This window comes from Cyanistes caeruleus, chromosome 7 (assembly GCF_971803275.1).
Source record: "Cyanistes caeruleus chromosome 7, bCyaCae1.hap1.1, whole genome shotgun sequence".
In the NCBI taxonomy this organism is placed as follows: Eukaryota; Metazoa; Chordata; class Aves; order Passeriformes; family Paridae; genus Cyanistes; species Cyanistes caeruleus.
In genome coordinates this window covers 22,267,279-22,283,271 of record NC_141707.1, presented here as the reverse complement: position 1 = coordinate 22,283,271, position 15,993 = coordinate 22,267,279, and the positions used below count along the sequence as shown (strand labels likewise).

Sequence of the window (15,993 nt, the reverse complement as noted above, 5' to 3'; positions counted from 1 at the left end):
ACGCTACCTAACTTTCATGTAAAACCAGGCATATCAACACTGTCACATAAACACAGTTAAGTGATGTATTCCTCAGGGATATAGGCAAGCTACTTTATGCAAGGAATGTTCAAATCTGATTGTCTGGTAGTGACACCCTGATTTATAATGTATCCTGCAAATGGTCAAAAATTTCACTTGGATAAATGGTGGTACGGAGTGGTACAGGAGTATGTTCACCCAAATACCTTCTATAGACTAATGCATGATGGTGGTTGGTGGTGCAGGTCTGGGGTTGGTGGTGCAGGTCTCTTATCAACTACCTTTAAAACACAACAACCTCCCTTGCAAAAATGCCCAGAAGGAATGTACAAGTTCACTCTGGAATCCCAGGCCCTCTCCCTGAATTTTGCCCTACAAAGCAACATTTTCAGATGAGATTAGCAGTTAAAGCTCTAAAAACACAACATGTAACCCGCAATTTACCAATTGCAATTACTATGCAAAAAATTATTAAATCTTCTTGCATATTTAGTATATATTATGACTATTCAAAAATATTCATAGTCACATAAAAAAGAAGTTACAACATAGAATCAAATCTGCATCCACACAATTGGGATTTTTAATGAAACATGCTTATAAATAAGCTATATGAGCAACTTGTATATTATTTCTAAATAATAACTAGATAAAAAATTTCATGCACTATGTACAATAATTTGTTTTTCCTGTCTTGCATTAAGTTCTTATAGCTAAACATACCCTTATAGTGATTAAAATGAGGCTGTAATACTGATAAACCTTTGTAAGAGCAATATAAACACAGCAGTCTTTGTACACTACCAGAAATGGTAACAATGTTAACAAAAAACCTGCAAGTCACACAGTTCTGCTACTCTCTATAACACTTTTCAGAATTATAATTTAAGATGCTCACACCTATATACAGTAAGCAAGGTATCAATGTCCATTTTTACAGTTCTTCAGCAGACTTGTTATAATTCATTTAGTTATGGCATTAAGCTTTACAATGTTATCAGTTGGGCTTTCTTATAACTGAAGGCAAAAAGCTCTGAAACACCTACAAATATGATGAAATACTAATACTTCAATTATCACTGTTTTATATTATTTTTTGAACAAAGAAAATTACCCAGCAGATAATTATGTAAATTCATTTTAAAAAACCAAGCTTTGAAAATCAGTAATATGAAAGAAGTAAAAGTGATCTGCAGTATCAAGGACACTTCTCACAGAAGTTCTAAAAAGCTTGTGTTTCATCTGTGAGCAAAAACAATTCTAGCTTTGATAAAGGAGAAAGTAATCGGGAAAAATATGTGATTACAAAGTTACTGCTACAAATATCCAGAGAAATAACCAGAATGAAAGAAAAATAACCATGTCAGTAATAACCAGATTTGGTATATTCTATGCAATGTGAGCCTGCAGCACCTGTGTTTCAACAAGAGCAGGGACTGTCAGAAAACAAGGGGTATTCACTTGTTTATTGATATTATTTGAAACCTCAATTTACTGAAGAATTAATCATTATTAATTTTATGTAAGGTTTTTCTTTCAATAAATTTCTGTGGTTTTTTAAATGGTAAGACAGCTCATTAATCAGTTAAATATTACAAAAAAATAGTACCCATGAGCTAATTTCTATAGAAATTCAGATTTACTCTGACAAATGCTGATAGGAAGGAAATAATCACCGAGTTTAAAAACGAGCAATAAAGTAATCAGTCTTCATTTTCATGCTTAAAATTTGCTAATAGAACAGAATTTGGGTGACTTTTGAAAGTTCAAGTTTCAGAAATTATTGAATTTTTTGTGTTGCTCTACTATTACTATAATTCATTTTCAGTCTTCTGACTGTGATTAAAGCACTACTAAAATACAGGTTAAAAATGCACAGCAGACCTTAGGAATCACACCAGAACACATATACATAATCAATCTCTGGGCATTAACAAAAATAATTTTGAAAGGTAAAATCTGTTTTGGCTGTTCTATATTAGGAAAATACCAAAGAAGTAACAAATATATGATTTTGGCATTAATATAAACCAGTCTAACACTGAAATTGCAAAGCAAAGTTCAGAAGCATTGCTGGAAAAATGTAGACCAAAGCACTATTTCTAAACTTCTTGTTATACTTACTATCCTGAGGCTTCATGCTAACTTGGTTACTGGAATTTATATTGTTCTCTGTGGCTGGCATTCTCTTGTAAGAGACTCTCAGTGGATGTTTCAGATTCAGATTTTTTCAGGTAAAACAAGATGGCTTATGTTACTAGCTCTAGGATAGTTACTTGCAGGAAGATTTTGTCAGGCAGTCATCTTCCACTGAACAATATAAGTGGTTTTATCAGAGGAAAGATTGAGCAATTACCTCAATTTTTAACAAAATCCTTTTTTCATTTTTAATTTACTAAAAATAAGTGCATCTTTTACCACTATTCACCTTATTTTTCTGCAACAATTGTTGCCTGCATATGAAGTACCCTATAGTAAATCACTGCGAAAGACAAACCCCACTGCCAGTAGAGGATGGTAGTCAACATTCACACCACTAATGCACGTTACTCAGTGTCACATTAAGCCACAGGGAATTCCAGCAGAAGAGAGAGGTTAATAGCACCACACATTTCACAGCACAATGTTTTAACCCATAGGGCTACAGTCTTCAACAGGAAGGCAGTCCACTACACCCTCTCAACTTCCACTGTGCTTCACTTTGTGTTGAAACATTTAGTTTCAGAATTAAAGCTAAAATTCAATCCTTTTGTATTGAAACCAGAACGTTACGTTTGGCTTATAATAGAACCGAAACAGCCTTACTCTTCCCCCTCTGCGTTACTTTTGACTGCTTCCAGCTCCTCCCTGAACATTTCTAGTCTTTTGTATTCTTCTCATACATTTTCTACCTGCCCATTTAAACGTGAAGCCCCTCACACTTTTAACTCTGACTACACATCTTCTGAATTACATTTGTCATCCACAGATTAGGGGCCATGACTGTTCATTCTGACTACACAGAATAGGCCAAAGCCCCTCATTTGTTCTTCCTTGTGCTCACAATGCCTTTGAGAACTGCTAACACTTCTTTAGCAGTTAAGTCTAAATGAAGAATTTAAAGTAATGAAGAATGTACTAAGCCCAGGGTAGGTTCTACCACTCTCAAACTGTCCACTCAGAAATCAAACTTACATTGCTGCAATTGCTTTACACTTCAGAAATCAACACTCAACAGATTTATTTGCATCTAGAAGAGTCACGTCCTTCCAGGCAATATTTTTTCAACTGAGCAGTACCACTTGTAATACATTTTCAGGTTTTCAACAAGTAAATGCAAACAGACTGTGCATCATATGTGCATAAACCTCTTCCACACAAAATTTACAAATAAAAAAATAAGTGACAAGCTCTTTTTTCCTCTCTTTTGGGCTTCCACAAAAGGGTATTCTGTTTCCTATTTGGCCCCCAAACAGAGCAGTCCACTCTAGGGGCCTTGTAGGTAAAAGAATCCTGAAGAACCACCTTCCATACACTTTGATGTCAGATTTTTGCCTAGCTTAATTACATATGAAACAGCCTGGAGTTTTGGAATGCTCAAGGAAGGCTGAACCTCTGGAAATTCCATCTCTGTTCCCCCTCATTAATGTAGAAAGAAGCAAAATTCAAAGTGTAGGGAAAACCTTAGCTTATTTTTAAATAATGCTCTATGATACTGAAAAGCAGTATTCTGCTAGCAATTATAGTAGGAGAATGAACAATTATTTAATAGATAAGAAAAACAGAGTCTGATGAAATTACACTTTCATATACCTCAGCACGATATTTAACCTTCAGTCTTCTTATATTCTTTAAACTTCATTACATTTAATACAAACTATTCAGATTTTAAAAAAAAATACAACCAAAAACACAGACCACACAAACATTTATAGATATTGCAACACAAAACATATTTTGTATCTACATATCTCTAATTTATATTAAAGAAATAATTTTTACTGACAATGTCAACAAAAAGACAGTACAAATGTCCATCTGCACCCACTTCACTTGACTGCAAGATATTTATAGACAGATTGATAGGCAGACAGAGGACTAGTCAAGGGACAATTTGAGGCAGAAAAGCTGAAGTGCCAGATACACAGCAATACATTATTAAAAGGGAAGTGTAGGATTTATTTTGCTGAATTATCATCCAATTGTATATAACAAGATTATTATTAGTAAAATAGCATCTACAGGCTCAGCAGCTGATCAAGAACTCCTTGTGTCTTGCACTGTACAATCATGTAACAAAAAGGACTGTGCCCTAGATAGTTTGCAGCATAAAGACAACAGACTCTTGAACTCCTGAGGCTACACTGATGTCAAGAGGCCAACAGGGCCTGTTCTTCCTTTCAGCAACACATATTTATATTCTATTTGTAATCCATTCACACTTTTTAAAAGTCACAATGCATGAGAGGCACACTCTGTTTTGCTGTTATGTTTATTAGACAGTACAAGAAACAAGGCACATGTCAGATTATTTGGGGATGGAGGCAGGGTGCAGGGGGCTGGTGGAAATGATAAGGGACTGGCCTTGAAGCAAAAGATCCGGTTCTTCACCAGTACTAGCTGGACTTATTTTTGAGTAAACCACATTCTGTGTTCAGCACAATGACAGGTATCAGAAACTGTACTAAACCAGTTCTACTCTGACAGGCAAGAAGCAATACCTACATTTGAAATTTTTACTCTCTGATTTTTTTCAAAAAGCACTTAAAAATTCGAGACCAAAAGTAAAAATATTGTGTTTCATGATGGACTTAGAAATACCATGTTTCCCTGCAGCTTCAGCATATTTGTATGGTTTGCCTTTACTTGCCAATCAGGAAAAAATCCCAGCAAAATCTACATTCTATTCTGGGCTCTGTTCTTGCATATACAAACTTGTCAACTAAAGCAATTGTTAAAACTAAAGCATCCAATATCATTTTAATAATGCTCACATGCAAGACGTTTGATAAAAATACTTAAATCATTGTATTCAATGTTAAACTATTTGTTTTCAGTTAATACAGTTATAAAAGTACTATAGATTAATTTCTGCTAACGCCCCAACATAAATCCAAGAATTAAAGAAATTCAGGCTTTTAATCTACTGAAACTAAGCAGGAAAGCTTTCCCGCAAAGAAAAAAGGGTTCAGGTCTCCTGCAGACAAGAAGTTCAAAGGAATGACACTGTAAATGCTTCCTAGCAACATTAAAGATATTCATAATCCTCATCTCCCCTACCTTACTTCAGTTTTTATTAATTGAAAAAGCAGCAAATGCAGTCTGATAAAAATGGAAATGGTTTATTAATTAGTTCTTAACAAATCTATTCAATTTTTTTTTTTTCCAAGTTTAGGCCTGAACCAATAAAGCAAACAAGTTCTCTCTCTTTTTTTTTTTTTTAAATATACCACATATGGACCTCCTAGGAAAAAAACAAAACAAAAAAAAAATCTCAGTTTTATTTTTTTTTTCTCAAAGCTCTGGTATTTGGAAACAATGGTTTCTACATTAGCACTTTCAAACCAATTATTCTGGGAAAAGTAAAAAAATACTAAGATCCCAAATCTTATAAAGTTATTCACATTGATTTTGAATGTAAAAAACCCAATCTTCTAAATTTAAAACCATGACAGTTTATTTATCATATGTGTTCACAAACAGTATATATCATACCATCTGTCTTTTCCATCATAAAGTACTACAAACAAAACAATAAAAATTAGGATACGTTATAATGTTGTTTCAACTCACCTTTTTTAAAGCAACAAATAAACTTTTACTATCTTTTTAGTCCTATAACAAGGCAGGAATAAGAAATAATCCTTTTAAGAAAGGACTAATTCTAATAGACAGGAGGTGATACTCCTTTCTACTGATAAAGTAAATATTCTTTATATTGAACAGACCACGTTCTTTTTTTCATTTAAGTCGCTGACAAATTTCTTGTACTTCAGTGATAACTGAGGGTAAGCCATTAGTTTTTCTTGGACACCTTCTTTAATCTATATAAAGTACTTTCCAGGAGGACACTAACAAAACCAACTCCTTAGAGATTTTAGTAAAATTATTACCTGTATGGCCAACACAAGAGAACCAGTACTTGCAGTGCTGCTTAAATTTTAACCTTCTCAGTATAAATTGTGTTTCAGACATTACATGTGAAGAACATGTTCTGCCTTCAAGCGGATAACCCCAACCAGTTGTCTTGACATTAGGTGCATAAATCCACATAAATCAGTTGTGATTGTGCTAGCTGAGGAAGTGAAACAAGCACTGTGGATCTCTGGGGAAGATCCCACACATCACACATCCCAGCTCTCCTAAATCTTGGTAGCTTCTTTTTCATGAATGACACATTAAGTATGCAAAAATCTGTTCTAATTGACCATATGACATAAAGAGGAAGAAGAACATGCAAACACCAGTAGAAATAAAGACAGCCTCAGTTACTCACAGAAGGAAGCATCCCAAGCATTTTCATAAGAATGAATCTTGCTAATGGCCCCAAGGCTGCCATAGAATAACAATTGGGTAATAGAAAGTGGGGGGGAATATGACAAAAAGAGGAAAGTCTTCAAGACTAGCAAGCATTTACAACTACACAGTGTGTGGAAAGTGAAAAAAAAGAGCTTAAACAACTTAGAGAGAACATGTACAGTATATATCACTGAGAAAATCAGACAGATGTATTAGCAGATATTAAAACAACCCTCTCAGGAAGCTTTTGTTGTTTTTAGAGATCTGTACAGCTTTTTAAATAAATTTTCCAACCAATGTGCTGTTTTTTATCAGAATTAGACCCCATGCTGAGATGATGACCTGCATTCAATTCTGCCATGCTCCCCTGAAAGCTGATGAGTCATTGTAACACTAGGAACTGGCCTCAGTAAGAGCCTTCCGGCAGTTTGTGACAGTGAAATTGTGTCTGTTTTGTATTTCTTTTCTGTATCATTGCTAGAATGAAAATGGCTATGAAACATATAAAACTTTGCTGAATTATAAACCTTGCTGTAATTTTATATTAAAAGTTAATAAATGAAAAATGAAACCTGCCATGCAAAAAATAAACCACTTTCCCTTACAGAAAAAACATGGTAAGCACATAAAAGGAAAGCTATTTCTGTCTTTCCACCACAGAACCCATATCCACAACAAAATTCTTTAGCGTCATACCAGTAGGACTCTAGATTTAAAAAAAAAGAAAGGCAAATTAAGCTGTGCCCCGAAGCTTCACAGCCACTAGTAATTCTGTACAAATTTCAAAAATTGTGACAGTTAGTCATTGCAAACTAAACATGCAGGAACATTGTCAGAAAAGCAGAAATGACATGTCAGTACATAATAGACAGACCACACACTATAAGCATCTAGTGTCCCTAGACAGACATTCTAATGCAGCTTACTACTGCCCATGACATTGGGAACTACACATATTCCTTTGGATGCATTGACACAACACTTTTCTCCCTTAGTCAGCAGCGACTCTGTTTCAGTTAGTAGCTAATGGCTGGTCAGCCTTTTCAAGCTTCCTGGAAAGGAAATTCCATATGCCAAGGCAGGTCTGAGTAAATGATGGCTCATAGAATCATAGAAAGGTTTGGGTCCGAAGGGACCTCAAAGATCATCTAGTCCTGTGCCTCCTGCCAGGATCACCTGAACCGAAACAACAATTATTGATGTGCTCACAAAAATGCAGTTTTATCTTAAAGGACCTGAAAATGAACAATAAGAATTAAATCTTCCTTTGGCTGTTTCATTTCTAAGTGTAACATATTTTCTTTCTTGGTTTTGGTTTAAAAAATAATTTAAGAAATCCTTTTACACAAATAGTAGTACTAATGGGTGTGCTACATTAAAAAGACAGTCCTTTAATTCATCAGAAGAAGATAAATACAAAAAATATCATCTTCAACTGAAACAGTACTCTTCCTGTCAACCTCAATGGAAGCATTTTACCTATAATTTCCCTAAGCTCCAAACTCTATAACTCTCAGATTTATTCACTCTTTTGACTTTTTAAGGATGCCTGATTCTTCTCTGACTTCCCTTCATTAGTGGCTGCTGGGCATAGTGTTTTAAGTAATTCTTTAAATTACATGAGCTAGCTACTCTAGGCAGTATTCCAGACACGGAGGTTAATAGTAGAAGAACTTCTTTAATAATAAATATAGAAGAAGAAAATATAAAGAGGTTAATAAAGAAGAACTTCTTTAGCTGGTATAGCCCTATGCTTGCTGCATGCTTGGAAACACAAAAGCATGCATGTACTGCACCCTGTGTCATTACATCCAGAAGCAAGCACAAAGAGCTACAGGAAAGGCACACACTGTCTCCCAAGTATCTCAACGGTAACACACAACATACAAATCACATTGCTCAGAGGACTGAAGGCATTTGCCTACAGGTCTGCAACCTTTAACTTGCAATCCCTTCCTCATAGCAATACTTTTCCATCAGTCTTTCACAATGTCTGCTCAGAGAAGACTGCAACCACACCTGTTATATTGCTGTCCAGAGAGTCAGTATCTCCACACAGGTTGTTTAAAGGCAAAATTTTTCCTTTAAGAGGGTGATCATTTGGGGCTCTCCCTTCCTCTACTCTCTTACAGGATTTAAGTCTCTGAGAATTCTTAACTCCTATTATAAAAAGCTACATAGGGCAAGAATTTATAAGTTTTACACCTGATTTCAGTGAAGCTTTAAAGTACTGTGGCTGACTTCATACAGAAAATTAATAACTGCAGACCTAACAAGCACAACTTTATTTAATTAATTAATTATTTAATATTCTTATGTAAGACACCACAGACTGTCACTCATTTCAGAAAATCTGGAGTTTGTTTCACATGAAGCGGTTGTAAAAAGTATTTGACCTTGCAGTAGTAAAAGTAATTTTTATTAACACAGCTAGGACCAACAAGAACTGCAGCAACACTTCATGTGCTTGGTTATCATCCAATTCACCTATTGCATTGCAGGTTGAGAACATACCTACAACCCTGCTCAAAAGTGAATATGTGAGAAGCCCCATTCAAGTCAAGCCATCTGTTTACTCGAGACAACTTTAAAAAAGGGTTTCCAGCAGCACTAACACTTGCTCCTTCTAGCCCTGATTGGACCACTCTTGTTACCAGCATGGTAAGGCTTCTAGCAGTAGCATTAGACAGTGGTTGCACGACCAGCCTGACTTACCGTAGAAAAATGGGAGTGCCTCTTTCTTACCCTCTTTCCAACACCTCTCATTGCACATGATGCCAAGGTTCCCTTTCTTTTCTAAACTCCAGAAACTACCAAGCCTTTCTTTCTGCATGCTGCTCAGAATCCCTAAGCCATGATTCCATAGGTCTGGTTTATTTTTCCTGGAGGTTTCTAAGTAGAAGCAGCTCAAAGAAGGTCTAATGAGCAGTGGCACAGAGAAAGTACCAACAACTCAGGGTTGTCAGCAACACGGGCATGGGACACTGGCAAAGAGAAGGAAGATGAATGGAGGCATCCTGCTCCCAGGAGTAGTGAACTAACTGTTCACAGGGCTCATCAATTCTCAGGAAACTGTGCCCTTAGAAGACAAGGTATGACAATGGTTTGATCAATTCAAATTGAATATTGAATGATATGAACTTTACATAGTAGATTTCCATCTTTGGGACAAATCTGGGAAGCATTATTCATATATGTCTGTATTCCAGTTCTGCAGGCCTTGTACCTCCTCAAAGTAAACTGAACTTTCTATGGAGTATTTATTTAAGTTGATAATGTGCACCATGGTTTCTGAAGATAAGAACCATTACCTAGAGTCTAAATACATCAGTGAATATATCAGTTCCTAGGATATCTTGTCACTATGGTATGATATGATGACTATGCCTTTTATTTTTTTTTTTAGATTCCACAGAACACAATTAAAGCCCCAGGCTTCTTGTTCCACAAAAGCATGACCCTGCAGTCCCCCCAAAGGGAGTCCCCATTCCCCATTCTCTGATTTGACTCAGTAGGGTATAGTATCATGACCTGGCTGTGCAGGAAAATAATTGGGCAGACACACTGCTGCTGTAAACAGTGCCCTTTTGCTGAAGATCTGGCTTCTTGATTGTATAAAAAAGGCAACTTATTCATGTTAAAACTATAAAATAGAACAGGTCATAGAAATAGAACCATTTCAGTCAACTTTTATATGTTGTTTCATTAATCCAAAACAAAACTTGTAACAGTGATCCTTTGATCTCTAATCCACTTTAAGCATTGCAAAACAAAGAAAACATTAAAACCCCTGAAATCAACAGTACAAGCTTAAGGAATACACTAGAGGCTATCCATTTCATTTAACAGTTCTATTCTCACTCATTAAACTTTTATTTTTTCCAGCTGTTCTATAAGTGTACTGAGTCAAGGGAGAAAAAAGTTGTTTAAAAAACATTATTATAACAAAATGGACTTCAAAAAATCAAAATGGAACTCAAATAATACAAACCTATTTAAGGAGATGTTTGCTCTTTACTGAATCATATTTTCTGTCTTAGATCAGTACAACTCAGAGTAATTTCTTTGAAATTGAAGGAATTGCACTGGGTTGACTCAGAAGAAACCTTATTATTCTTTCATCTAGAATCAACTCAAGGTATTTTTAAGAACATATTATATATGTATTATTATCAAATTATATAAAGAAGCATTTTAGTTTTAAATAATTTAAAAAACAGCTCTTATCTGCCAAATTCAGTGTAAGCTATCAAAAGAAATTGACAAATTATGATTATCATCACTGATTAGTCAAAGTGGAATAAAAACATCCACTTTTCTTTAAATAGATGTCAACCTGTAGATCCTTAACTAGAAGGGACCTTTTAATGTTTTTCAACAATGACAACCTCTAGAAGGTGTAACTTCCTTTGAAACATCCAAAAAACTATATGGTTCCAGTATGTTTTAAGTAGAGCTCTGAAAGAGGAGATACAACTCCTGCTCAAAAAAGTGATAGTACAGTGTGATTCAAGTTACATATCTGTCTATCCAACATGTTATCATGACCACTCAGATATAAAAATAAGTATTGTAGAAGACTGAATGGATCAAATAACATAAACAAAATAAACTATGTCTACAATGTGCAGGCTTATTACTCAATTAAAAAGAAGAGTATTCAGATTTAGAAGAACCTCCAGGTTCAGTGTTAAAGAACGAGAAGAGTGAGAGAAGGCACAAGGAGGAGAAAGGCTCCAAACAGTAAACGTGATTTCATGTCAACCCAGGGAGCCCAAAAGAAAAATAATTAAACGGCTGTAATGAAATTTCAGTCTACCTTTCCCCCAAATGGATCTTTGCTATTTCCTGCAAAACACATGGCAAGTAAATCTGGATTAAAGTAGGATTTCATTACTCAAATTTCCAATCAGCTCAATTTATGAAAGAAGGTTTTGGTTTGTCTTACAGGGAAATAGAAGCATCTCACACATCACACATTTATCATAGTTGAAATCTCCTTGGATGGTCTGTCTCAGTTTGTCTTCACTCCTGTAGCTTAATTATTTACTGTAATTCTAGCATTTGGCACAGAACCTAAATCTAACCAGGTGTCATCCAATTACTGTTTTCAATATTTAACTAAAATTCTGGGGGTTGACCTATTCTTTGCTTTAGCTGATTACTTTGCAAATACCTGATATGCTTTACTGAACAGAATATAGAAAAAGAGTAAATTATTAAGAAAATTCAAGAGATGTACTAGAAGTGGGCTATTCATTAAAAAGAACAACTTAAAAAAGTCCAAAACCCGTTAATGCACAGAAATACTCATTAAAATGTGAGAAGACTATGACATGTTTCGCTGACAGATACTTTTAAATTGTCAGGCCTCAGGGAGTAAACCAGTTTAGAAGACAGATAGATGGACATTCAATGCAATTTTTGCTCTTGATTTTGTGTGAGTACATTTCCAAGAGAAACCAAGAGAATTGTACTAGTGCAGGATTATGAACATTGAAATGCACAAAACCCAGTAAATTGTATGCCAGGATTGCATTGGTATATTCATATTTCTTGCCATCCTTTTTCCCTTCTCATTACTTCCAAATCCTCAGTCCCCAGTCACTCAGGTCTTCAAACTCTAGGTCTTGTCAGGGGTGGAATCTTACAGACAGGCTTCTCTGTCATTTGAAAGTGTACTGCACAAGGAAGTATGTGAATATGAATAGTGATTGTGAATAGTATGAATAGTGATGCTGACATGTCGCCTGTAGCAATATCACATCATCCTACAGACAAATTAAATAGTTTTGGGTGAAGAAAATGTCTAAAAAACACTGAATTATTAATCTGGAGTTTGAACTATTACAATACCTTATGGAAAACTATGTTTCTCCATGACTTCCAGAAAGAACTGCTGTACTTCTCTACTTGGTTTTACCATACCTATTTCTTAATGGCCTGCCACACTTCACGCAAATGTTCATTGTGATTTCTGATATATCTTATCACACCATATATGCTCATTCTTAGAATAGCCTTCATTCTCAGACTAATAGAGATCTCATAATGGTAACAAACTTTAGTCATATTTGCCTGGGATGTATCAAGCTGATGATTATTGTTGCAGAGATTCAGGATACAAACAAAATTAGGTGCACTAACATCCATCCATTGTCTCTAGTTTATGACTGAGTGTGAAGCACTTTGCTATTCCTCAAAACGAACACGAGCTATAGTCCTGTGATGCTCCTGTTTGACACTACCTTCACTTAACTACTTTTTAGATTCCAGTTACACTTTTTTCTGACAATTACCCCACAGGCAGCAAGACCTATAGAGTAAAGCTTAGAGAAACGGGCCCTATACTGCTGGCAATTACAAAACAGCATTTTTATTCTGTTTATGAGCACTATGTTAACTCAGTATAACTAGAATTAGATAAATCAAGGAAGAATGTTATCATTTGAGCAAGTGCTTAGGTGAAATTCTTCTAGAAACATACATCTTATACTGGGAACACTCAGATATTTCCAACAAAAATCTCAAAAAACATCAGTGAAGCACCTTTGGGAATACTGAGGATTAGGCAAGATATTATATTTTCATCATTTTCCGTCTAAGGCTTGAGATTGCTTTCATGGTCCTCCAAATTTTCTTTTTAAAATAAGTGTCTGACATGATCTCAGCATTCAAGGAACTGTAACTTAAAATTACCGAATATTTCACTATCATAATCACAGTGCAGGCAAAATTGCTATACAGGTATTTTGCTAGTATCAGTCACCCATTACTAAAATTATATTGCTTGATTTCCACAGTTATTCTACTGTGAAGGCAGGAGGGAGGGGAGAATGGGAGAAAGAGCAGGAGGAATAGCATAAACGTAAAAAATTTCTGTACTTCTACTACCTATGGATACTAGTTCAAAGCTTCTCTCTGCTTATTCTGTCATGTCATTTATCAGGTACATTCTGGACAATCACAAGCAGCTGTAGATCAAAATAATTTATTTTTTTTATCTGCAGTGTAGGTTCCATTCTATCCAATGTAAAATAATAGTGCATAGGATTAATTCTGCCCAGTGTGACCTCCTTGGCTGGAGTTTTTGCAGGTCCCCAGCACATTAGCTATCTCTTATTTCCCTGTTCATAAGTGGGAGCTGCTAGCAGCAGTTGCTGTATAATTACTTAGTTGATTCTGTCTAAGGAGCTTAAACTAAGAGTTGAGCAAAGAAAGCAGATTAGCAACTTGAACACACGTAATACACAGACACACATAGAATCAGCAGGACTGCAGGGCAATATGCGGGGCAGAGGAAAGGCATTTCAGCCACTCTTGCTCCAACAAGACAGGCTTGATTTTCAATGGAAGGCAATTAAACAGTGAAGAAGAAGGCAGGAAGATCGGCTGCAGTCACAGGCCGGAGGGAGCACTTGGGCACACGGCAGCTCCATCCCAAACAGCCAGATTAGTACCGGAGGAGCGGCACTCAGCCTGCTCTGCCAGTCACATGCTCCTCGATGTCGCCTAGCAACAGTAAAGCTCAGAGAAAAAGTTCTCCCTCTCTCAACTTCAAATCTGCGTCTGAGACTGACTGAGGGGAGCTTATTGTGCTCCAGACTAAGCATCTGTTTCTTTCTTATAGCCTTCTGCAAATGACTGCATATACCACACGTATGCAAGCATGTCCACGCATAACCCCTACCCCCCGGCCCAACCTGTCTACGTGCAAGTGCTGCAGCCTGTGCACTCCTCACCAAAAACAACTCTAGGTACAATTTTAGTGGTCACCAAACCAGCTCTTGCAATGCAGGTGAACTCTGCTCTGTAAAACCACCCGTATTTCAGTAGCAAGAAAGGCACAAGGATCACAAGGAAAAAATGCAAAAAGTCTGGGGTGATTTTGGGGTGTTTTTTTTGGCCTTATCCACAGCCAGTAATCAGGACTCAGAAAAACCTGCCTGCCTGCATTTCTGTAAAGCCATGAGTTTAGACCGTGGAGTTACAAAGTCTGAGATGTCCCTCAAAATTTAGCCACATTTGTGTGTTGCTGTCTTATACAATTAGGGAAAAAAAAAAAAAAAAAAAGAAAAAAGTTTGTACAAATCAGAAAAACAATCAAAGGAAGCATACTAGGATAATTTAAAATCAAGATGAAGTGAAGCTAAAGAGTCGGTGGTGTTTGCAGTGCTTTTAAGGCACTACTTACTTTTCCACAACAGAAACCGACTCCATCAACTCCTGGAAAGAGGCAACTGTCTCCCCTAGCTATTAGAAAGAACTCCTTGAATCAGCGCCCGTTAACCCTCTACTTTCAGGCACTTTGGTTTTTTTCTTATAAAAATCCCCGGAGTAGGGATGTGCTCCTTGCGGTGCAATTCCCATGCCGAAGAGGCTGAAGCATAGCTCTTACCTTGGCAACTGCCCTGCATTATGCATGCAGTGAATAATATGAGCAGTTTGCAAGCAGTTGCTGCTCTTCCATCCATCCGATGATGAGGTCCCATCTGGGCTGGGATGCTCCAGCTTCCTCAGAAGCTGGCTCCTGGACTCCGGGGTGCTGATCTGCACAGCAGCAGCACAAGGAGCCTGGTGTCTTTTTCTTATCCTGCTAGTTGCAGAAGAAAGGCGTGTTCGCCTGTTGAGACATCGCGTTTTCTATAAACTCCCACCCTCCAGACATTGCATAAAGCTCTTTATACCCGGCGGCCCCGGAACCAGCATGAGGGAATCAGGCACTGCTCCAGGCCCTGCAGCCACAGGCTGCCTCTGCCCCTCCTTCCAAGCTTTGCAGGATAGCCAAGACGCTTCCAAGACCCTCCACTTTGCTGACTTTGTATCAGAGTCCATTGATGCTGTATTTAATGTGCTTGTCTATTTTGAGTAGTTCTGGGAATTGCAGGTGGAAAGTGAAATATGTCACAGGTTTTAGTGTCCTAAAGGCACATTCCAAATAAGAAAAAGTATTTTTGATAACTCTGAAAAAAATCCAACATCTACTCACCAATGCAGAGGTAAAGTTTAGAACTTAGTACTCCTCACATAAATACTATGAAAGGAAAACTGTAGGATGAAACTTATTTTTGCACTTTCTTAGCAGATAAAATCATTTTGGTAAAGTGCTTTGGCTGTGAATTCTCAAGATACCAGCTGGAGACACGCTCCTTTAGTTCTAACTCTCCAACAGTGTGTGCAACAGACAAAGAAATACCTCCTTGTGTTTTACTGCTGTCATTTCAGGTACCATATACCCACTAACAAGGGAAGAGCAGTATGTAGGATCACAGGGAAAAGAGAAAGATACCCTAATACTTTGGGCTGGAATGCAGCTTTGGTCAAAAGGACAAAAATTTTGGAGGTTTTGCTTGCAGGATCAGAAATACCATATATAAAATGTGTGAAGTTAGATATTCTTTTTTTTAAATATTAGTCAAAAATAGTGTTTCATGTAGAAAATTTAGTTATGCCAAGATGTCCTTTCTTCATATG

At 36.6% G+C, this 15,993-nt stretch overlaps 1 protein-coding gene across 2 annotated transcripts in view; it reads right to left on the bottom strand.

Moving 5' to 3' along the window:
- LRP2 (LDL receptor related protein 2) overlaps nt 1-15,178 on the bottom strand; it is a 115,068-nt gene extending 99,890 nt beyond the window's left edge. For both annotated transcript variants that reach the window (XM_086896715.1, XM_086896716.1), the window contains exon 1: nt 14,918-15,178. In XM_086896715.1, coding sequence (XP_086752841.1) covers nt 14,918-15,011 — 94 coding nt within the window. In that variant the 5' untranslated portion in view covers nt 15,012-15,178. The remainder of the gene's footprint in view (nt 1-14,917) is intronic.
- Nucleotides 15,179-15,993: the final 815 nt, after the last annotated feature.